This window comes from Dermochelys coriacea, chromosome 20, assembly GCF_009764565.3.
Source record: "Dermochelys coriacea isolate rDerCor1 chromosome 20, rDerCor1.pri.v4, whole genome shotgun sequence".
Classification (NCBI taxonomy): domain Eukaryota; kingdom Metazoa; phylum Chordata; order Testudines; family Dermochelyidae; genus Dermochelys; species Dermochelys coriacea.
Genome location: NC_050087.2, coordinates 10,617,747 through 10,642,419, shown reverse-complemented (window position 1 = coordinate 10,642,419; position 24,673 = coordinate 10,617,747). Strand labels below are relative to the sequence as shown.

The 24,673-nt window shown below is 51.9% G+C and overlaps 1 protein-coding gene across 6 annotated transcripts in view; it reads left to right on the top strand.

Annotated features, from left to right (window-relative positions):
- PDE1B (phosphodiesterase 1B) overlaps window positions 1–24,673 on the top strand; it is a 147,803-nt gene that overhangs the window by 72,196 nt on the left and 50,934 nt on the right. Inside the window, exon 1 of one of the 6 annotated variants that reach the window (XM_043506798.1) lies at window positions 4,134–4,402. The exons of 4 other annotated variants lie outside the window; for them this stretch is intronic. In XM_043506798.1, coding sequence (XP_043362733.1) covers window positions 4,350–4,402 — 53 coding nt within the window. In that variant the 5' untranslated portion in view covers window positions 4,134–4,349. Of the gene's footprint in view, window positions 1–4,133; window positions 4,403–24,673 lie in introns of those variants that run through there. One more of the 6 variants, XM_038379205.2, reaches the window with a different exon arrangement.

Genomic DNA, 24,673 nt, shown 5'->3' with positions numbered 1-24,673 from the left:
TCAACCCTATGGATCTAGGATATGACTCTAAGCTGCTCCACTATGGCTAATTAATTAATTACTTAATTAAGCCTGCGACCAAGGACTTGCACTTGGATCACCTCCAGCTTAGGTGATGGGCCAAACTGGGCTATAAAACAGTCAAGGTGGGTGATTCGCAGTCTCTCTTGGTGCAGCTCTTCCACTTTGTATAAATGACTTGACTAGTCTTTGGGCCAAAGAGAGGGCATTGCTGATGGGCAGGGCGCTCACCAGGGAGGTGCTTATTAGTGAATTGAGCCCTTCGTTTCCTTTGCTATTTTAAAAGTGCCCAGAAATGAGTTGACACATTTCGTTCTGGGCTGAACCAAACATTTCATTTGTCACAAACCACATTTTTTGGTGACTTTTTCAAAATTTTCCATTTTGGTTCAGCCCAAATCAAAATTTTGTTTTTCTTTTTTTATGCTTTGGAGCTGCTAGTGAACTCAAAGATGAATTATTGCCTCATTCACACCCATTGGTCAGCAGGACCTGCCAATCACAGATTGAACAACCCAGACTCACTTTGGGCAGCAAATTTGTTAGTCTCTAAGGTGCCACAAGTACTCCTTTTCTTTTTGGGCAGCAAGGTGGACTTCCAGGGCAATATAGCCCCATGCAGATGGCAGCAGGAGACCTGGGCAGTGCTCCAGCACTCACAGCTAGATCCCCAGTGTCTAGACCCCCACGCCCTAACCACTAGACTCCAGTCGGTTTCACTTCTTGCTTCTCCATCACTGGAACAATGCAGTCATTAGTTGGGTTTATTTTTAACACAAAACCTTTCTTTCACTGAGGTGAGAAAGAATAAAATCTTACATACATTTCTGTGCCTGGTTTGGGTCAAATGTCAAACAGTCTTGATTGGAGGCTGAAGCTGGCAGTGTCACTGAATTGGGAAGACCTTGATTTAGTTTTTTTTTCTCAGTGCCCCTTCCCCCCACCCCCGAACATGGAGCATTGTTTACATTAGCTGACCCCACCCTGTTTTACTAACAGGTTCACTGGGACCTCTTTTCCTAGTCTAGAGCAGTGGCTCTCAAACTTTCCAGGCTACTCTACCCCTTTCAGGAATCTGATTTGTCTTGTGTACCCCCAAGTTTCAACTCAAAAACTTACAAAATCAGACATAAAAATACAAAAGTGTCACAACCACACTATTACTGAAAAAAATGCTCACTTTCTCATTTTTACCATATCATTATAAAATAACTAAATTGGAATATTAATATTATACTTACATTTCAGTGTATAGTATATAGAGCAGTATAAACTCCGTATGAAATTTTAGTCTGTACTGACTTCACTAGTGTTTTTTATGTTGTCTGTTGTAAAACTGGGCAAATATCTAGATGAGTTGATGTACCCCATGGAAGACCTCTGTGTACCCTCAGGGGTATGTGTACCCCTGATTGAGAACCACTGATCTAGACAAACCCCACATGCTAAGTGCTGTATGGGGTGTGAGAGCTATATTGGATATGAATGCTAGATACGAGCACTACATGGGGTGCTGTGTGGGGCACGAGTGCTGTGTGGGGTATGAGACCGTAGGGGGTCTGAGTGCTAGATATGAGCACTATATGGGCACAGGTGTTCTATGGGGATGAGCATTGTATTAGGTATGAGGGCTGTATGGGGTGTGAGGGGTGTCGGTGGTATGAAGGCTGCAGGGGGTCTGAGTGCTGCAGTAACTATGGATTCAATTCACCACTGCCCTGGTACAGCTACTCACACCAGTGCAAAACCGGCACCAAATGCCATCAGAGCTGCATTTTGCAGGGATAGGTAGTGTCGTTTGTATCAATGACCTGGAAGAAAACATAAAATCATCACAGATGAAGTTTGCAAATGATACAAAATTTGGGGAAGTGGTAGATAATGATGAAGAACGTCTCTGCTACACAGCGATCTGTTCACTTGCTAGATGGCACAAGTAAACAATATGCATAATAATATGGCTAAATGTAAATGTATACATCTGGGAGCACAGAATGTAGGCCAAGGTTACAGGATTGGGTACTTTATACAGGGAAGCAGTGACTGAAAAAGATTTGGGAGGTCAGGATGAATAATCAGCTGAACAGGAGCTCCAAGTGCGATGCTGTGGCCAAAGGAGCTAATGTGACCCTGGGATTCATAAACAGGAGAATCTCGAGTAGGAGTAGAGAGGTTATTCTACCTCTGTATTTGGCTCTTATATGATCCCTGCTGGAATCCTACATCCAATTCTGGTGTCCACAATTCAAGAAGGATTCTGATAAATTGGAGGGTTAAAGAGAAGAGCTGTGAGAATGATTAAAAGATTAGATGCCTTATAGTAATAGAGTCAAAGAGCTCTACTATTTAGCTTAACAAAGAGAAGATTAAGGGGTGACTTGATCACAGTCTATAAGCACCTACATGAGGAACAAATATTTTACAATGTATATTTTACAATACTTGTAATCTAGCAGAGAAAGGTCTAACATGACCCAATGACTGGAAGTTGAAGCTAGACAAATTCAGACTGGAAATCAGGTATAATTGTTTACATTAAGAATAATTAACCATTGGAACAACTTTCCAAGGGTCATGGTGGATTCTCCATCATCAATAATTTTTAAATCAAGACTGGATGTTTTTCTAATAGATCTGCTCTAGGAATTATCTTGGGGGACATTCTCTGGCCTGAGTCACACAGGAAGTCAGACTAGATTATCACAATGGTTCCTGCTGATCTGTGACTCTATGACCTGGGGCCATCTACTTTAGCCAAATTTTGGCCCCTTGCAGTGAAGAGGTAATGCAGAAAGTGGTTGTTCACCATCACCAGCAGAAGCAAATGGTCTGTGGTGTTTCCTTAGAGATCCCCAGACTGGCTTGTGGTTTAGATTCCCATCATTCATGTGGCTGAGTCCTTGCCCCCTGACACGCAAAGCCTAGAGATTCAGGGAGTAACAGAAGTTTAAATGCACTGTTCACACCCATGTGGCTCCCCTGCAAATGCTGTTGTGAGTGCCATCTGGGCAGACCCATGGCCATCAGTGACTTTCGATGGGGGTGGGAAGGAGAGACTGCAGAGTCTTATCTTACATTTTCATCTAGGTGACTTAGGAACCTAAGTTCCATTTTCCAAAGTGACTCAGGAACTCTGGCGCTAAAATCACATTAAGAGCTGTAGCTCACAAAAGCTTATGCTCAAATAAATTTGTTAGTCTCTAATGTGCCACAAGTCCTCCTTTTCTTTTTGCGTATACAGACTAACACGGCTGCTACTCTGAAACCTGTCATTTATAGTCCCTGTAACACAGGACCCCAACTGTCCATATCATTTTTGACAATGGGATTTAGGAGCCTACGTCAGTGGGTGCTTTTGAAAATAGTCTTCCTAGTAACCAACTCAAGTGATGCACCAGAGGGGCGAGAGCCCAGCTTCCCACCCCCAGTGACTGAGCTGGCGGCACCCAGCCAACAGGAGCAAAAAGCATCCAATCCAACCCTGAAGCCTTGCTTCTGACCTTAGTCCTGACACTGCTGAGCAAGAGAGAGCTTTGCTTTGCTTTTTTTTTAAATGCACACACAACTTGCCTAAAATAGCAAGGCCGCTCCTAGCCCTGCCCCCTTGCAATACACAGCCTTCCCAAAGGGACAGCAGAGGAGACAGCCTGCAAACTCAGACTGGAACCGCACGAACTGAGGACTTTGGAGAGAGGCTTCAACTCAGGGATGTCCAAGCATCGCTGCAGCTCCCTGAGCCAACCCCTGGGGATGTTGGTCACTGCGCCCCTTCTGGACACGGCACCCCCTCCTCCTTTCTGGGGTGCATCTATTGCAGGACCCGTTCCATTGCATGGCAGAGGGTGTTTCTGGATTTCTGGACAGCAACAGGCTGTCCCCCAAGCAGGCTGTACTGCTGCTTAGTCCCCTTTGCATGCCCTGAAGATGGGTCCTCCCAAGAATAGCTGGGAAATCATTCTTTACAAGGCTAGAGCTAAGGGCGGGGATGGAGTAAACTCACAGAGACAGAACTGGGCAGAGGTTACAGGCTGTTTGCTTGTTTTACGGCAAACCTTCCCCCACAGCAGCCTGACAGTTCCTGTGGGGTTACTTTCTTCATCACACCCCTCTGAGCCCCCACCCTCCCGGCCACAACACTCCCACGCCACCGCTGCAGCTGCCAAAGTTAGTTCCTCTGAAGAAAACAACTTCCCTGCGGCCCGGGCCAGTGGTGAGCGACCCATGGTGCTGGGGTGAGGGGGGCCGGTTCCCCTGGGATTGACACCATTTGCAGGAGGGAGAACCCCAGCGTTTTGCCCTGGCACTCAACTAACTGGCACTTGCGCTCCATGGCATGGTTTGTGAAAGTGCAGAGAGCCCATCTGAAGGGGCCTATCTTAAGGTAAGTAGCGTGGAGTTCCCCTCACAGCCTTTTCCCAGCTTAGCTCTGGTCTGCCAGTAACACAAGCGCTGTGTTTCTGGGCACTTGGGGGCTGTTTCTGGAATTGAACCCTGCCCGCGGGCTCCACAAGGCACCGATGCCTTGACTGCACTGGCTCCCAAGGGTTATTTAGAGGGATGGCACACCATGCTGACCATGCTTTAAATCTTACTTTGATGCTCCAGTATCAGGAGCAATAGACTGGGGAAGGACAGTCAGAGTCCGGAGGCAAACAGCCTACAAGCCTGGCACTTGGTAACAGCAGAGCCTTGCCCATAATTCTTTCCCTGCTCATACTTTTCCATCCACCCACCCCATTGGGTAGCATTGCTATGTGCTATTAAACAGCTGCTGCAGTCCATCGCAGAGGTGGCTGCATATCAGAGGCAGGGCTATTGTTTTACACTTTTGTTGCTCCTTATGTCTGAGGCTGCCTAGGCCTTGGCAGAGGGAGGTGGGAGGGGTGCTCACCATTGTGCTGGGAAGGTGCAGAAAGGCAATGTGGCCTTCCTGAGGTCACCAAGCTGGCTGGTGACAAAAAATCCAGAGTAGAAGCCGGGTCCAGGCTCCCACGTAAAATGCATTGGAATCCTTGGGAGAGAACAAGACGCACGGAAGATATCACAGAATTGTTCACGGACAAAGGCACCAGGGCAAAACAAACAGAGCTAAGAACTTAGGCAAAGAGCAAAATAAACAGTATCTATTTTAGGGTTAGAGTTTTGCCCCGGTCCACAAAACACAGCAAATGTGCAAGTTACGTGCTGAGTCCAGGCAGCAGCAGGGCAGAGGTTTGGGGTGGGAAGTTTTGCTGTGCTGATCTCTAGTTTAACAAGCTCATTTACTCAGGAAGGGCCAGATCCTGTGGCTAGGTCTGTATGGACAGAATCGCGTATCAGGGTCAGAGGGGCACAGGGTTCTGCCCCTGAGGATCCGGCCCTTTGTTCCCAAGAGAGTTGGCTGCAAGGCCTGGGCTGCACTGAGGAAGCCTCCTCGCATGCTCTGGCCAGCTGCAGTGGGGTGTTGAGCACACGCTGAGAGTCTGGGCCAATGTCATCAGCTCCAGTCCTGCTGAAAGGAGGCTCTGAACCTGGGTGGGATTTGCGGGACGTTTCCCCCAGTGGAGAGAAAAGGAGATCTGGGTGTTTTCCATTTGGAAGGACCTGTGGGGCTGCCATAGCCAGCATGGTATGGTTCTGCTAGCTCAGACTGGGGGGCAGCAACCACACTCTGTTGCCTCATCCCCCTCTCGCCGCCCATACTCCCTTGCTGCATCCCACACCTCCTGTCCCCACTGTCTCCCAGTTCTGTGCTCCCTGCAGCCTAGCCGTCTCCTAAGATTGACAGGCAGGGAGTACGTTGACGGGTCTGTGAGGGCACCTGTGGCTGATGGAGGGTACAGAGGACAGGGTGGGGCCGACATTCCTTCCCCCCATAGAGAAACCCAGCCCACTTCGTCTGAGTGGGCCCCTGCTCTTCAGCATGGTATTGTGTCATTGTTCCCTTGTATTCTCCCGTCTGCCTGTCTGCACCTGGTGTGTCTTGTCGTATACGGTGCTCTTGGGGAAGCAGCTGTCTCTGTCCTGTGTTTGTGCAGCACCCGGCACCAGCGTGTCCTGGGCAGTATAGTTACAATCTAGCTAGGGTCTGAGGATGCCCTCCCCCGACTCTACTGGGGCCGAGTTTATGAACTGCCAAGAGTCCTGCACTGCCAGGTCCAGCAGGAGCAGGTTTGCAAGAGGCTGGGGACTGGCTCTTGCAGAGATCTCTCGGGGCACTGGCAGTCACAGTCCTGGCGCCCAGCCCATCAGAGCAGGCACAGCTACCCAGCGCTGCTGTACGAGCAAGGACGGCTTTGCTCAACTAGAGTTAGGCCTTATCACTGGCTGGGACTTGCCAGCCCGAGCTCTGGGGAGGGCCTGACTTTAGGGGGTCAGTTCAGGGAACCTCGTGTCCATCCATGTCCCTGCAGGCAGGAGGTTTCTGCTTGGTGTAGACCTGAGCTTCTGGCCCGTAGGGGGCTTAGCTGAGGGGAGGGGCATCAGAGCTGGGTTTGTGATGGAAACTTTTCGCCCAACACTCTGAGTGGGACTGTCCCATCCCAGCGGGGCCCAGCAGGAGAATTCAATCCATAGGCCCTCCCTCTCCCTCCCCCCCAACCTGGCCTAGCCAGGGGCCTGCCCTCCCCATTTTCTTGCCTAAAAGGTTGTGCAGCCTCTCTGGGCCCAGCACTGGCAGGGGGTCAATAGCCATTCTCCCCTGGACATCCAGAAGGCAGGTTGGACACCCTATTGAGGCTCTTGTGCCAGCCTTTGGGGCCTGCACATCCCTGTGTCCAGCCCACTCGGTCTGGGGGGAGGGAGTCCCTGGAATTAATCAAAGTGCTTTGTTTGTGCAAACAAACAAACCCAGCCCAAGGGAGCCTGATATTATTTTGGTCTAACTAGAGTTTCTGGGCTCAGTATGGAGGTAGCTGGGTGACGTTTTCTGGTCTGGGCTATCGAGGAGGTCAAACTAGCTGAGCTATCAGTCCCTCTTCCTTAACGTCTACGAACCTATGAAAATCAGCCCAACCTATCATACTCCCCTACTCTCCACTTCCTTGCAATTGGGGGGGTACGCAGGGGGAAAGGAGCCTGCTGCGCAAGCGCTGGCACTGAATCAGATCCAGCGGCAAAGTCCCTGCCACATGCACGGCAATGCTGCCCACCCATTACACACACCTGGACAGGATGACCAGATAGAAAGTGTGAAAAATCAGGGCACTTTTATTTTCAGGGGGAGGGGAGTAAGGGTATAGTTGCCTATATAAGACAAAACCCTTAATATTGGGACATCTGGTCACCCTACACCTGCAGTCAGACTGGGCCCTGCCTCAGCCAGACAAGTACTCTGGGCTCCTTAGGAGGGCAAAAAAACATAACAGGGACTCACCAGCTGCAAAGAGTATTAGCAGTGCTCCTGAGAGCAAGGTTGGCATTAGGGCCATTTGCAGTAGGGAAACTGAGGCACAATCAGGGAAAGGAGTTGCCCAAGGCCAAAAGAGAAGTTGGTTTCAGAGCCAGGATTAGGCACTGGAATGACAAGGGCACTTGTGCTGGGCACTGCACAGCCGTAGACCAGGATATGCTCCCTGCCCCACAGAGCTTACAGTCTAAACAGAACCTTGCTATGTTCCTGTGTGTTGCAGGGGATGGGACAAGAGATGAGGAGTTGAAGTGGCTTTATGCACCCTGTATTCTGGGGCAGCAGGAGGCCTGTCCTGATCCTGGTGTAAGTCAGAGCAGCCTCAAGGCTGCTCTCTTATACTATGTTCCCTGTGCCACAGCGCCCTCCCCCGCATTGGATGGGGGAAACAGAGAACAGCCATGCCACAGGGACTGGGGACTCAAGGTGGGGTGGCGAGGAGCAGGGCTGGCACAGAGCCCTTGAACAAGCTACACACCAGAGAGGGGGGATTCTCAGTGGCCATTTGCACCCTTTCCAGTGCCCTCTAATGCTTCCAGTGCAGGGCATTTCACAGAGAATCAGGCCCCAGAGCAGTGCAAAGCTGGCGAGGATCAGGCCCCCTGCAATGGATTTCTCTAGATGTCATTGTCCTCTGTGTGCTGTTTTTCTTCTTATCCTTGTTGAGAGTGTTTCGAGCAAGAGATTTCTGTTTCTCTGCCATGTTCTGAAATGGCCCCATTAGCGCCACTGCACTGGGCCATTGATCTGCAGAGCAGCAGTGTAATGTCATGTCAATGCTAATCCCAGTATTTGTGCTGTCTGCAGCCATGAGACTCGGGAGGGGGAGCGAGAGCGCAGGATACACCAGGAGTGGGAGCTGCTGTGACCTTTCCCTTCCCAGGGAAGGACTTGTTCCTGGCAGAGAAGGCCGAGGGTGTGTGAGATGGGAGTGGAATACTGGGTAGGGCAGGGCAGGGCTGGGCTGGACAGGGGAATTCTTTACTCCAGCATGCAGCATATTCTCTGAACTCAGTGAGAAAGAAGAAATGCAGGGAACAGAAGTGACTGAAAAGGGGAACTGAAATGCTCTGTGAAAATACAAGAACTAGGGAAAGATTCCATAGATTTCATAGCGTGTAACGCCAAAAAGGACCATTAGATCATCTAGAGTCTAGACTGTCCTGCTGTAGGCCACCACTGGCATCTACATATGCTTGTACTGAACCCACTGATGGGTTAGATGAAAGCATTTCAGTCCTTGGAGACTAAACTGTTGTGAGCCAGAGACAGAGAACAGGACAGATTGAGGTACCATCAGTGACCCAGGCCCTGCAATGGAGGGAATTGATTAAATGGGATAAGCAGTGAGGGTCCCAACAGGTGATCCCTGCCCTATGTGCTGCAGAGAAGTTGAAGAAAACCCAAGGTCCCTGCCAGTCTGACCTGCAGGAAAAGTCCTTCCTGACCCAAAACCTGACGATCAATTGGACCCTGATCATGTGAGCAAAGTTTACCAGTTAAGCACCTAAGACAAAGGATTCTCTGTGCCACCTCAGACCATGGTTCCACGCTGTCCAGTGCCCTGTCTCCAGCGGTGGCCAATCCCAGATGTTTCAGAAGAAGGTGGGGAAAAAAACCAGAATGCATCTGTGCATTGGGGAAAAATATTCCTTCCTGAACCTGTAGGCAACTTGATGAAGCCTTGGAGTGCCCGCCGTCTTCCCCCCACTCCCCAATGACTTGGGGCCGAGCTGAACATTGCCTGGTTTGACTTTACCTCTCTCTTATTGTATTGAGTTACTGACTGGCACCTGTATCAATGAATGGAGAATCAGACCCAGGGTATATCTACACTGCAATGTAAGCCCAGGGTTAGTGGAACTTGAGGTAGCAGACCCTGGGATTGTTAACTTAGGGCTTGAGTGTCTTACACTCATTTGTAACCCCACGTTAGGAATTGTTGAACCCTTGGTCCCAACCTGGGGTTCCAGTGTCTGCACTATGTTATGTGGATCCGATCCCAGCCACCCATATCCCAGACTTCCTAGCCCTCCCCAATGTGATCGCTCTAGCCCTTTGTTCATGGGGCACTGTGAGAAAACTTGACTGTCCACGAAACTTGACTGTCTAGAGCAGTTGTTTTCAAACTTTTTTTCTGATGACCCAGTTGAAGAAAATTGTTGATGCCCACAACCCAACGGAGCTGAGGATGAGGGGTTTTGGGTGTGGGAGAGGGCTCAGTGCTGGGGCAGAGGGTTGGGGTGCGGGGGCGAGGGCTGCAGGGTGGGGCTGGGAATGAGGGGTTCAGAGTGTGGGAGGGGGCTCTGGGCTGGGGCAGGGGTTTGGGGTGCGGGAGAGGTTCTGGGTTTGAGGGGCTCAGGGCTGGGACAAGGGATCGGGTCACGGGGTTGGGGCGCAGGGTTACTACTGGCGGCTCCCAGTCAGTGGCACAGCAGGGGTGCAGAGGCAGGCTTCCCACCTGTCCTGGCACCGTGGACCACGCTGCGCCCCAGAAGCAGCCAGCAGCAGGTCCGGCTCCTAGGCAGAGGCGTGCATGAAGTGACGCTTGTAGCCTTGGCCTTCAGCACAGCAGGACGCATGCACCAAAGATTCTGGGCCGCACTCCTCTCTCAGCCTGTGGCCCCATGTCCACCTCCCTTCCAGCCAGCCCAGCTCCCAGAATGCTCTGAGAGTCATAGAGCTCTGAAGACCCCCCAAGATCCGAGTTGGATCACGCTGAGCTTTGAAGCATGAGCTGCTGGGAGTGGGTGTGGGGCTGGAGTCTCTCACTTGCTCATGGGGCACAGCCCTGGCTAGGGCCAACCATGACTTACAAGTTCCATTGAACATGCTGGGGAGTCTCTTCACTCATTTATGATGGGGTAAATCTGGAGTAGCACTAATGAAGTTGGCGCAGTCATGTTGGTGTAATGGATAAAAGCTGAGCCATCAGCCAACGTGGCCCCTGCAGGGTGCTCTTTGAGAGAGGAAGGATGGCTTAGTGGTTAAAGGTGTTGCAATGCAAGGGGTCAGGGTTCAATCCCTTGCTCTACCTACAGCTTCTTGTGTGATCAGGAAACAAGCTCATCTCTTTGGGCGTCAGCTCCCTGCATGTAAGATGGCCCTAATCATCCTTCATTTCCCCACTGGCCGTCTGTCTTGCTTACTTAGACTGTGAACTGTCTGGCTGTGCAGCCCCTGGTGCATCAGGGCCCTGAATTCAGCTGCAGCCTCTCAGTGTTGCTGTAATGCAAATAATAATAACATCAGGCTGTCCACTTCAGGACAGAGAGGTTTTAAACTGGGAAAGGTAACTAGGAGTCCAAGCTGGTTTCGTCTCAGTGCTGTTTCCTCTCTCCGGAGGGTTGTTGTTGCTTGTGACACTGGCAATGTAGAAGGGACCTATCACAGCCCCAACCCTCTCCTATGGCCCAGACCTGAAACAGCCACAAGGGAACCCAGCAGCCCATGGAAACATTCTGACTCAGGATGAAACCACTGAGGGTGGGAGGTTTGCAATGGGAGGGAAAGCTGTGCTCACATTACAAGCCTCTCTCAACCCCTGGGGCTCCAGGAGAAGTTGATGCTCAGGACAGTGCCAATGACACAAAGATTGGGGGAGTGGAAAAGAAAGAAGAGGACAGGTCACTGATTCAGAGTGATCTGGATCAGCTGATAAGCTGGGCGCAAACAATCTGTGTTCTAATACAGCTGAATGTAAATGTGTATGTCTGGGAACAAAAACTATAGGCCGTATTTACAGGATGGGGTTCTCCATCCTGGGAAGCAGCAACTCTGAAAAAGATTTGAGGGTGGGGTGGATAATCAGGTGAACATGAACTCCCATTATGACGCTGTGGCCAAAGGGGCTAATGCGATCCTGGGCTGTATAAACATGGGAATCTCGAGCAGGAGCAGAGAGGTTATTTTACCTCTGTCTTTGGCACTGGTGCCACCATTTCTGGAATCCTGTGGCCAGTTCTGGTGCCCACAATTCACGAAGGATGTTGATAAATTGGAGGGTTCGGAGAAGAGACATGAGAATGATTAAAGGATTAGAAAACCTGCCTTATCGTGATTAGATGCAAGGAGCTCAATCTATTTAGCTTAACAAAGAGAAGGTTAAGGGGTGACTTGGTCACTGTTTGTAGGTACCTACATGGGAACAAATATTTAATAAAGAGCTCTTCAGTCTAGCAGAAAAAGTTATGACATGATCCAGTGGCTGGAAGTTGAAGCTAGACAAATTCAGACTGGGACTAAGGTGTACATTTTTAACAGTGAGGGTGATTAGCCATTGGAACAACTTCCCACAGATTGTGGTGAATTCTCCATCACTGACAATCTTTAAACCAAAATGGGATGTTTTTCTAACAGCTCCATTCCAGGAATTGTTTTGAGGGCAGGTACTCTACAGGAAGTCAGACCAGATGATCTTGGAATCTATGCATATATGAAACCTCACAGCTAGCTTCCGTCCCCCAGCCCTGGCCTGGCTGCCTCACCCTGCACCTCCCTTGGAGCCCAGTCCTGAGGATGAGTCCTCAGCTCTAACTCCCCAGTGCCCCCTGGCTGGAGTGTCCTGCCTACCTGGAGCTGGGGCGCTGCCCCCTGGATACAAACCGTGCCCCAGCCCCAGCGACCGGGCTGCAGCATCTTATCCCATGTGGTTCTCAGGAACTTCTGGCCATAGCCAGGGTGGGTCCTGGGTGAGCCCCCAGTCATCTGCTCCACAGAGCTGGGGCCATAGCCTCTTCAAGGACCTGCATGCTGCCTACCGGACCCAGTGGCCAGGATGGCTAATGGGGATTTCAGTAGAGCCGTGTGGATGAGCTGAGCGCTGGTACAGGTCTGATCTTACAGGTACAGCAAGGGGCAGAGCAGGCTGACGAGGGGCCAAGAACCCTGCCACAGCTGAGGCGGTGCCCCAGTGTGGCAGAGGGGTATGTCTGTTTCTGGCAGGGCAGGAGCCAGCATCCCACAGCTTTGCTGGCTGTGTCCAGTTCTGAACTCTCACATGCTATGTTAGCATGGTGGCAGCATAAGTCAGGCCATGCCCAAGAGCAGCCTGTGGTGCTGCATCCCCAGACAACAGCCCTGCCTAGGAAACTGGGGTTTGACCCTCACTCACAGGCCATCACCGAGCGCCATCCCGGAGCAATCTGGAGGGATGTCTGCCCCGTTTGGCTGTCGCTCAACTCCCAGCCTACCCCCTTGGAGCAATGGTCTTTACCCAGTGACCTTGGGGGCACAAGGTTCTGTCACTTCTGGGTCTGAGCACATGGGTGAGAGATGGTGTCCTGCTCTTGGTGCCATGTCTGTGCAGGGCCCCCTCCTGGCTGGGTATGAGACATCGCTGGAATATAAATAATAATCAATGCCTCATTCCCATGCCCTGAGCCATCGACCTGCTTGTGCCCTCTCTGGTCCCCCGCACCCCTTCTCAGTTAGCCCTCCATTCTCCCCCTGCTGCCCTGCTGCTGAGCACCTCAGCCTAGATCCAGGCTGTGGCTATTCACTGTGATGCTGGATTGGAAATACCACCAGAGCAAGTAGCTTCCCTCTTGCTGCTTTCATCCACAGGTGAACCCTGGGGCCCTCGGCTCCCCCATTAGCTGCCAGGATTCACAGGTTGTTGTGGCGAATCTAAAGTTTGGTGGCCTGACTTAGCAGTTGATATTCCTGACAGCTGCCAGAGAATGGAGTGTGGATGAGGGACCAAAGCCAGGCAGAGGGAAAGGGAGAGAGGGGCCCTATGCCAGTCTCTGCCAACTGCTCTCATGGGTGAGTCCTTTCAATACTCTGTGCCATGGTAGCCCCATCTGTTAAAGCAGGGTCAAATGCGAGCCCCAGGCTGAAAGGGGCTGCCTGCCACTCAACGATTCCAAGGCCAGCAGGGACCATTGGGATCATTTCTACTCTGCCCTCCTGTGTGACACAGGCCACAGAACTGCCCTGACGTGAACCAGAGCAGATCCACAGCCCACTGATTTGAAAATTGCCCATGATGGAGAATCCACCACAGCCCTTGGGAAGCTGTTCCAAGATTAATTACCAGTGCAGCCTTCTTCCTTGACTGTAGGATTGTGGCTTTTAGGGCATCTAGTAAAATGTGCTTAAACAATTCCCAATTATCCATCTCATTTTTACTAATTAAATTTTTCCTCCCAGCTGATTTGGCTCACAATTGTGTTTCAGCTTTGTGAAACTGGCTCTTTTCAAGCACCCAGTGTGTGTATCACTAGTCTGGACTTTATCTTGTTTGCACATAGCCAACATTATCAAGTCAGGTTTCAGAGTAGCAGCCGTGTTAGTCTGTATTCGCAAAAAGAAAAGGAGTACTTGTGGCACCTTAGAGACTAACAAATTTATTAAAGCATAAGCTTTCGTGATGCATCCGATGAAGTGAGCTGTAGCTCACGAAAGCTTATGCTCTAATAAATTTGTTAGTCTCTAAGGTGCCACAAGTACTCCTTTTATTATCAAGTCACAATCACTTGTACCTAAGCTACCACTTATGTTTAGTTCTGTGGTCAGTTCCTCTTTAGCTGTTAAGATGTGGTCTAACATAGAGTTCTCCCATGTTGATTGGAACACTTGGTGAGTTAGGAAATTGTCATCTATAATGTTTAGCAATTCGGAGGATGTTTTAATACTGGGCAGCATGAGATCTGCAGCATGTGCCACTAAGATCAAAGGGCCCTGAGATAACAAAGCCTTGTTCCCTACACATTATAGATAGGTGCTTAAGAAGCCAGTCATCCTGTTCTCTAGTGTAATCTGATGGTCTGTGGAAGTCAGCAGTTAGTACCCCATCTTGTGCTTTATCAGTTCGGCTGTTGATCCATAAACCATGTGTCCTCCATCCTGAAGGACTCCTGATGCTTGTTCCTTGGGAATGGTGGAGACAACTCTTTGCCGGGCATCGGTGCTCTCTCCGCCAGAGGTATTGCCCAGGGGAGCTGTATACCTGCCTTGTGGCTCCTTGGTGGTAGCCTTGCTGATGTTAAGGGCCTGCAGGACAATGATAACTAGTGACCATGGTGCCAGGGCTCCTGGGTTCTGTTCGTGGCCCTACCACTGACTCATTGTGTGATCTTGGTTAGGCAAGAAGATTCATACGGTTCTCAGGGGGATTGTTTTTCTAATCCATGGACTTTGGAGTGAGTCTGCAAGAGACTGAGCCCTGCAATCCTGACTCCAAGCCCCCCTGTTCTAACCATTAGACCCCACTTCTTGCCGAGAGCCAAGGAAAGAACCCAGGAGTCCTGACTCCCAGCCCCTGATCCAACCACTAGAACCCAGCCACTCCTCTCCTAGAGCCAGGGAATAGAGCCCAGGAGTGCCGACTCCCATCCCTGCTGCTGTATCCACTAGTCCACATTGCCTGTTCTGTGCGAATTGATAAGAGCGCCCTTGTCATGCTCTGGTATCTCTGTAAGCGTGTGGTTAATGATTTCTAGAGTGGCGTGAAGGGGGATGATCACATGATTTGGGGGCGCAGGGTGGGCTGGGAGGGTGGACACTGCCATCAGTCCCTCACTGGCTCTTGGAAGGGAAACCACCAAATGCATCCGATGAAGTGAGCTGTAGCTCACGAAAGTTTATGCTCTAATAAATTTGTTAGTCTCTAAGGTGCCACAAGTACTCCTTTTCTTTTTGCGAATACTGACTAACAGGGCTGCTACTCTGAAAAGTGCCCTGTAGTATCTCCTTAGTGCCCTGCAGCACCAACAGAGTGTTTGTTATGCAAAGCGGGGAGAAAAACTTAATCTGCATAATTACATAATTCCTGGGGGTGTGGGGAGTGGCTCAGGCACATGCAGGAATACTGGAGCAGTATTTGCCGTCATTAGTTCTCTAAGTCTCCGCAGATCCCTGAGGGGATATGCGTGCTCCTGCCCTGGGCAGGCTCTGATATGTGCCTCTGGGTGCGCCAGTATGCGCCTGCTGGGCCTTAACATGACTCTGTGTGACAGGGATCAGACTCGGCCACCCCGACCTCTGACTTCTCACACTTCCCTCCCCAGCCCAGCCATCTCAGTGCCTCATAGTCCTCCCTGACCCTACAGTGTCTCAGCACACATGCCCCAGCCCGAGGGTGTCTTAGTGCTGCACTCTCCCCAGGCCCCAGTGTCTCACAGCCCTAGGACCTAGGGCATCTCCTGGCAGTACCCTGGCCCTCACATCCCCTGGCAACATCTTGCCCCTATCCCCCCCACCCTGCCATGTCTCCGAGCCTTGCGGTCTCATCCCCCTACCCCATATGTAGCGGCTGCCAGGTTGGAGCTGGTTCTTGGATTGCTCCACGGACCATTAGCCCAACTGCAGGCGTGCTGAGCCTGTATTTACACCTGATCGTTGCCTGTTTCGTTTCGCTCTCTGAGCCACAACTAGCCATTGGTGCCAGTGCCACGTGTCACAATCAATGAGAACATCAATATCTCAGGGAAACAAACGGACCCTGGGCCTTGGCTGGACCCTGGTTGCCGCAGGAAGGGGATGCATGCTGAGCCAGCACCTCAGTCGCAGGGCATGGGAATAACACTTGGAAACATGCAGGCATCCTTCCAGCTGGGCCCGGGCAGTCCGCCAGAACCAGACAGCGGGGCAGGGTCACGAACAGGGCAGAACTCTTCCAGCCTGAGGCCCAGGGAACCAGCCTCCAGGGACTTGGCAGGGCAGAGGGGCCTGGCCGAGGGCGGGCATTAGTGGTACCACCGTAGGGGCTGACTGTGGTGAGGGGACACAGGAGACGAGTGTGTGGAGGGAGGTTCCTACCAGGAGGGGTGAGGGGCTCAGTGAGGACGGGTGGTGCAGCCCAGAGGGTAACGGGAGAGGGGCAGGATGGGGGCAATCAGAGCCAGGTTATATTTCGTGAATGCCCCTTGCCCCCCGTTAATACCACTGGCAGCCATGTTATTGTCCCTCTCCCTCAGTGACTCCAATGAGCCCAGGAGCTTCTCTGCCCACACTCTGGCTCTAATGACCCTAGCATCTGCCATCTTGGAAAATGGCCACCAAGCATTCTCAACTCACTTGGCCAAGTCTGTCAAAGTGCTGAGGGGCTTGGGGAGCCTGACCTGTGTGAGCCGGGGGCATCACGAGGGGTTGGACATTCAAAAGTATGAGTTTACGGAGGAGTCCCCTGCACTGAGAGTGTAACACTGAAAAACCCCGGTCGTCGGCAGGCGGGATTGAATCTGGGGCCTCTGGAGCTTAAAGCATGAGTTAAAAGCCAACTGGCTGTTAGCTAAGGCTATAGAGCCGACTCATTTTATCTCTCTCGCTAAGTGGTCTCGGTGCCACTGGATGGGACAGAGCACCACACTCACAAGATGTATGGGTTACAAGAGCACTGCGAGGGGCTGAGCACCTGGGACGCTATGGTTGTTAATCTCTTTGGGGGTCAGTTCCCCACTGATAACAGGGGAGATTATTAGGGTGACCATATTTTCCCAAAGGGAAAATGGGACCCTGCACAGGGGGCTGGCCTAAGGCCCCCCTCCCTGTCCCCCTGTGCAGGTCCAGCCTGAGCCCTCCCTGCCTTCTGTCCTCAGGGTGCTGGTCCGAAGTCCCCTCCCCCACGCCTGCCTAGGGCCAGTCTGAGGCCCCCCTCTCTCCCCCATGCGCGAGGAGGCCCGAGCCCCATGCTGCTTACCTGTAAAAGGCCAGCCCAAGCCCCCGCTCCCCTCCTGCCCGCGTACAGGGAGGCCCGAGCCCCCTGCCACCAGTGGGGCCAGCCCAGCCTGAGCTTCTCTCCTGAGCCCTCCTCCCATGTGGGGCTGGCGTTGCTGCTGCCCCCCCCCCTGAAGTTGCTCTGCACCCCACTAGGGGTCGCATCCACCTTTTTTGGCAAAACTGGGCATTTGTCCCATTTGCTCTTCCCAACTGACGATCACACAATTGCCCTGTTTTGCCCAAAAAGTCAGGACGACTGGGACAGGGCTTAAAAAAGGGACTGTCCCGGCCAAAACGGGATGCATGGTCACCCTAGGGATTATGGTCCTGGCTTTCTGCCGCTCTGTGGGCTGTGTGGACAGCAAGCTGTGTGGGGCAGCGCTCAGCACAATAGGGCCCAAATCTCCACTGAGGTTTCTAGAGGGAAACCAAGGCATGCATAGGAATCCTACAGATATTACAGAAAATTCCCTCTTTGTCACCCTGCTGCAATACAATGACTAAATAATAATGTCCAGAGGGCTGCGGAACTGTAGTGGTACAGGACCAGGGTAGGTCGGGCACAGTCCCTCTGCATGCATAGGTGCTGAAACAAGGGGTGCTGGGGGTGCTGCCACACCCCCTGTCTTGAAATGTTTTCCATTATATACCGGGTTTATAGTTTGGTTCAATGGCTCTCAGAACCCCCACTATACAGATTGTTCCAGCACCCCTGTCTGCATGACTGAAATGGTCCCTTGGGGTCAAATACCAATAGCCCAGCTGGCTAGCCCAGAGAGTGGTGCAAATGTTCACGGAGATGCACTGAGCTGAATCAGGGCTGTCCCTCCACACAACTGGGGGTGAAATCTCACTCCAACCTGCTTCTGCAATCTGCATCCCGCCCCTCCCCCTAGCCAAGCCAAGTGGCAAGGCTTTGTCCAAGGCTCCCTGGGGATTGGAGGGGCTGGCTGTCTGGATTCTTAGTTCCAGGTAGGCTGCAGCCATTTTCCAAATCCAGGGTTAATATCACCCAATGGCTCCCATCAATGCTGCGCGGGGATTGAAAGCTGTGGCTGGAATTGGTGGGGCCTGGGGCCTGGCAGGGAGCGGCGGAGGAGAAAATAGAGAAAACGCTCCATGTTCAAGAGCAAAACTCGCTCCAAGTGAATGTGTGTTCAGCTGCTCCTGCAAACCGAGAGCTAATGGATCTGGATCCATCAGCAAAGAGGAGGCGAGGGGGGGGGTGCAGCAAGGGTGGGGAGTGTGTGGGGGGGGGTTGCAGTGAAAGAGGTGGCTCCCACCCAACATTGGAAAGATACTGGCACAAATTGCAATGGTTAAACAGGAGATTGTGTGTGTGGGAGGGAAGATCGCAACCCTGAGAAGTTAAACCCACCATCCACAAAGTGAGTTGCTGCAGCAACTGTTGGGGATAGGGAGGTGGGGGGGGGAGGGGGAGAGAGTTCAGATTTAACCCTTAGGAGGCCCGTTTCCTCCAGAATGCCAGTGGATTCCCAGGAGGAGGCATGTTCATACCACACAATGGGGGTCTGGTTTTTAGAGTCTGTCCCCTGCAGATTGACTCTCCCCATGCTTTGCTGGGTGAGAGCAGAATCAGAGATGTGAGTGCAGGCAGTGGGAGGAAAGGGGTGATTATTACACCTGAGATTTGGGAAGCAACAGTGAGTCTGTAAGTGCGGGGGGCACTGTTCCACAGGCTGCAGAGGGATGGCTTGTGCCACCCTCTGCTGGTTTTTATGGACACAGAGCGAGGGGGCCAGTCCTAGATGGCAAGAGAGGAGCATGGAGTGTGGCAAGGTCCAGAGGCCTTGGGGCAGTTCTAAACTGTGGAGAGTCACTCTGTAGCGCTGTAGCACATGAGCTATCCTTCCTCCCCCGCCTTGTACAGTGGGTGAGGATCTTCACCCTTAATTTACACCTGAGGAAACTGAGGCACAGAGATTTGTCTGTGGGGCCACACCGACACTATGGTGGAGCTGCAAAGAGAACCCAGGAGTCCAGACACTCAAGCCAGCACTTGAACCACTAAACCCACAAGCCTCTTGCTTGGTAAATTCCATTAATCTCAAGAGTCCTTATAGAAAAGTTTGTAACACAAGATACTTGACAAGTGTCAGATCCTAAGAATCCCAAGGGCTTCATGGTATGACTCTGGCTGCCTCACGTGAGCCAGGTAAAGGAGCTCTGCTTTAGCGCCATGTCAGGGGCCTGTGCTACCTCTATAGGCGGTCACAGGTTCAGTCCTGTGGTGCGGTGGAATCCGTACCAGCCGTCAAGCACCCAGGGCTAGGGCTACTGGGTAGACAAGATGAATGGCAGGAAAAGTGATTCGCAAACAACTTTGCAATAGAACTTTACTCCCTCTGTATCCAGGCCCCCTTTTTGTTCCCTACCTGGCAATGCCCCCAATTTTACGAATGTCACTGAAAGCCAGTTTGGGGCCCAGGGCCAAGAGCAGATTAATGTCACCATGAGATCCATTTACCAACGACAAAAACGTAATCCTGGATAAGAGCAGCTCAGAGAGGGAGCGTTAAAGCGCTGGGCTGGGTTCAAATCCCAGCTCTGCAGGAGGCAGCTCGAGTGAGTCACGTAATCTTCTTGTGCCTCAGCTGTAAAATGGGGACAATAATCTGTCCTCTGCTTTGCTTTGTCTCTCTGAGGCAGGGACTGTCTCACTGGGTCTGTGCAGTTCCTGGTGTGACAGGGCCCTGATCTGGGGCAGGGCTTTTAGGATGGAAAGTGATCTTAATCAGCGATGAGCTGCCAAAATCTTAACAATGGGTTCCCTCCTCACCCCATGAGGGGGTCGTTGCCCACCCCCGCCCCCCAGGACTCCTGCCCCATCCAACCCCCCGGCGTTCCTTGATGCCCCCCCCAGGACCCCTGCCCCATCCACCCCCCTCCCCTGTCCCCTGACTACCCCCAGAACTGGGCAGGAGGGTCTCGTGGGCCACTGTAGTGGGTGCCCACCCCACCCCTAAGAGCTAGAGGCACCTGCTGGGGGGCGAGGTGGGGAGTCCCGGAGGTGCTTACCTGGGGCAGCTCCCAGGAAGCATCCGGCAGGTCCCTCTGGCTCCTAGGGGTGGGGGAGCTTAGCTGGGGGGAGCAGGGGGAGCAGCTGCTCCCCCACTGATCACATCAAAAGTGGTGCCTTAGGTGCTGACTCCCTGGGTGCTCTGGGGCTGGAGCACCCACGGGGAAAATTTGGTGGGTGCAGAGCACCCACCGGCAGCTCCCCGCCCCACACCCGGCCCCAGCTCACCTCACCTCCGCTCTGCCTCCTCCCCTGAATGCATCGCCCTGCTCTGCTTCTCCACCCCCTCTCCCCCCAGCTTCCCGCGAATCACCTGTTCGGCATGAAGCCAGGGAGGGCTGAGAAGCAGGCGACGGCTTCCTGCTCAGGCCGAGAGTGGTGGAGGTCAGCTGGGGTGGGGAACCCCCTGCGTGCGCCCCCCCTCCCCCAGGTTACCTGCTGCGGCGCGGGCGGCCCTCCTCGTGCCCCCCTGCCCCCACTCATCTCCGCCTCCCTGGGCCTGAGTAGGAAGCCACAGCCTGATTCTCGGCCTGCCCCAGCTTCCCGTGCCAACAGCTGATTTGCGGGAACACTCCGGGGGCGGAGAAGCAGAGCGGGGCAGCGCATTCAGGGAAGGAGGTGGAGGCGGAGCGGAGGTGAGCTGGGGCTGGGGGTGGGGCGGGGAGCTGCCAGTGGATGCTCTGCACCCACCAAATTTTCCCCTTGGGTGCTCCAGGGCTGGAGCACCCATGGACTTGGCGCCTAAGGCACCACTTTTGGCTGGTTAAATTTAGAAGCCCTTTTAGAACTGGTTGTCCCTCGCGGAACAACCCAGTTCTAAAAGGGCTTCTAAATTTAACAACTGGTTCTAGCGAACCAGTGCGAACCGGCTCCAGCTCACCACTTATCTTAATAAGAAAGATTAGTGTGTGTCCAGTCAGGGAATGGGAATAAAGATACAGCTTAGGCATTTAACATTTCTTCAAATACTTCTGAGCTAGTTAGGTACCTAAGTCCCCTGGAAAGTCATTGGGAGTCAAGCACCCAACTCACCTAAGCATTTTGAAAATGCACATCTCTGCATCTTGAAGCACCTATGTATCTTGGTATATTGGGCCCCATGTGGGCAATTGATCAGTTGATTAGCTGCACTGGAAACATGTTGTTGAGACAGTTTTCCATAAGGAAACACTGCCGTGATGAACCCACCAGTTCTCACAAAATCGTATTGAATCTGATGAAATTTTCCATGAAAAAAAGTGTCAAAACAAAAAATTTTCGGCATCAAAACCTGCGAATTTCTGTTTCGTGGGAAATGCTGTAAATTTTTGGGCTGGGTCTAAAATGGAATGAAGACAATCTTCCAAGTGTTGAAATTTCCCATGAAATGAACTGTCCAAGGTTCGGCCAGCTCGGAGAGTGATGCCAAGCTTCCACTCATGAGAAATCCCCTGGGGTTAGAATTGCTGAGTGCTTCCTGTGAGCCCAGAAATGTCTCAGAACTGCAGCTGTAGCATGAGCAGAGTTTGGGGGCTGACTACATGGATCCTTGGTGGGCAAGCAGCTGAGACATGGGGCAGGTCCCCCAGCAGGAGCATCTCAGAGACAAGAGGGTTCTCTTGCAAAGTATCTCCTTGAGTTTGCCCTTGCTCCTGGCTTTGAACACTGATGATGTTTTTCTTCTCCCTCCGCTTTGCCTCTCAGCAGCCACCTTCCTGGGTAATTGAAAAGATAGTTGGGCAAGATTATAGTGTTGCTGTTTAAATTGCCCAGGAGGGGAGGCTGAATTGATAGCCTGCGAGGGATATTTTCAGGCCAGCAAGTCTAGATCACAGGGCTGTCAAGTTGAAATGTGGTCATTCAAGCAGCATCACCCGCGTCCCCTCCTCTGTGAGCACTGGGACTTCGCTGGCCCAGGTTGTTTACTCGCATGCATGGGCGCCTGGCTCCCCTCTGCATGTGCAGAGGATTAATCCAGGCAGACTTAGACACTGCCTTGAAGACACAGAGAGCCATTAAGGTTCACTCCAGATGTGGGCTGTCAACACACCCAGAGTTGTTTGGATCCAGGGGTTTGGCATTGGCCCTGGAGGAGCAAAGCTAGGAAAGTTCCTCACTCAGTCCCCTAAAAGAGCCAGGGAGCAAATTCATTACTTTGCTAGACACTACAAATCCTGGACACTGGATTTATGGCATATTACAACAACCTATACTAATACTCCCACACCCCGAGTGGAGAGGTGTTAACAGGCCACTTCACCTTGAATGATTTCTTGAAATATGCGTTAACTACTTGTGCTAAACAATCTGTTCCATCTTGTATTTAGCTGTGACACTCTGGGCAGGTTTCCCAGCCTTGAAGAAGAACTCTGTGCAGCTCGAAAGTTTCTCTTATCAACAAAAATTGGTGCAATAAAAGATATTACCTCCTCCACCTCGTCTCTCAAGGAGCTCAATCATTTGGTTTTAGAAAGAGAAGGTTAAGGGGTGACCTGATTACAGTCTATGAGTACCTACATGGGGAACAATATGTAATAATGGGCTCTTCAATCTAGCGAGAAAGGTTTAACACAATTCCAATATATAAAAGTTGAAGTGGCACAAATTCAGATTGGAAACAAGGCCTAAATAAACCATTGGCACAGCTTACCTAGGGCCGTGGAGAAGTCTCCATCACTGGCAATTTTTAAATCCAGATGGGATATTTTTCTAAAGGATCTGCTGAGCCCCAGGAATTATTTTGGGGTTATTCTCTGGCCTGTGCTATACAGGAGATCAGACTAGGGATCATAATGGTTCCTTCTGGCCTGGGAATCTATCAACAGCAGCCAGGCTGTGTCTGTCAGGTGCTGTGCTGGTACTGATGGGTGTCTCCTTGCAGGCCTAGGCAAAGTGAACTATGGTGTTCTGAGCACGGCATTCCTGCTCCGGTCTCTGCTCAGCTGCGCCTTAGCCGGGTGTGCACAGCAACATCGGGACGCTTCTCAGCAATCGCACCTGAGTGACTCACGGTCAGGCTGCCAGCTCAGACCTGGACAAACCACATTCAGCATTGCACCAGAGAATGTGGCCGGGCAAGCGTCAGTGATGCCTGGTGGGGCTGCAGGTGGCCAGATCCCGCCGCTATCCCTCCTTCAGGTTGATCCCATTTTCATATTGTAAAACTAGGGTGCCACATGTGCGTGTGTTTGTGTGTGTCAAGGGAAGTGTTTTGCTTGAAGGACACAGGAGGCTGATTGGAACTGGGCATAGGGGGGCTCCCACTTCAGAAAGGAAAACTGGGACACTTGCTTGTACCGGGAACATGGATCCCTGCTGTCATCCCTTCACTGCTCACTCCTAACCTTCCCTCTCCAATTCAGCTCTTACACCACCATCCTCCCAACTCTCCCACATCCACCCTCATTCCCCTATTGACTCCACTCCTCCCTGTCACTTCACCCCCCAGCCTGGCTCAGAATCCCACAGGGTCCCTCAACCCTCTGCATCCCAACCCCTGCTGGCTCAGACACATCTCCCTTCCATACACAAACCTAGTCCCGCAGGCTCTGAAATGGGGCAGAAGTATTCTGATCACGGTGGCCTGATGCTCTGAGCCCTGTCTAACCCTGCAGCATCCACCACTGGGGAATCTCAGTAGGGCTGAATTCTCCTACTATAGTAGACCCATGAAGCACAGGCGCTGACTCCAGGGGTGCTCCGGGGCTGGACACAAGGTGGACACAAGTACCTGATACACTAGCTGTACCAATCTAGCCATCTTCTGTGGTATTGTTCTTATTTGTTATCTGTATGGTGGTAGCACCTAGGAGCCCTGCCCCACCTGACATACATGGCCTCTGCCTCTAAGAGTTTACAGTCTAAGACAAGACACAACAGGTGAATACAGAGAGGCAGACAGGGACCATAAGGGAACAATGAGAGGATCCTGGTCAGCATGACAGTCTGTGGTCACAGCATACCAGCTGCGTAGCCGTTGTCAAGGTTTTTGCAGGCATCGTGGCAGAGAGGGGTTTGGAGAAGGGGTTGAAAACAGTGCAGATGGTGCACATTTCACATATGTAACTAGCTTGTGGAACTCCCTGCCACAGGAAGTCATGAGGCCAAGAACTTAGCAAGATTCAAACAGGGATTGGACATTTCTAGAATAACAAAACTATCCCAGGTTATCATCATTAATGATGACAAACATTCTGGAAGGGCGATTAAACCTCTTGCTTGAGGGCTTCAGCTGATCTCTAGCTATTAGAGTCCGTGATGAAACCTTAATGGGGGGCAGATTATCCGCCATCTGCCACTGCGAGGTCCTCATACCTTTCTCAGCAGCATCTGGTGCAGGGCCTGTTGGAGTCAGGACATTGGAGTAGCCCAGCTGGACTCTGGGGTCTGATCCCATATGGCAGTTCCCATGTTCCAGGGGTGAGCGAGATGCACCATAGCAATCTCATGTTCTCTGTGAGGCATTTCAATGATTCCTGTGGCCACAGTTTCTAAGCCCAGACCATTGAGGTAGTGAGGATCTCTAGCTCCATTTACATCTCTGGTGGATGGACATTTCTCCCCACTGAGCAGTCTGCAATGCT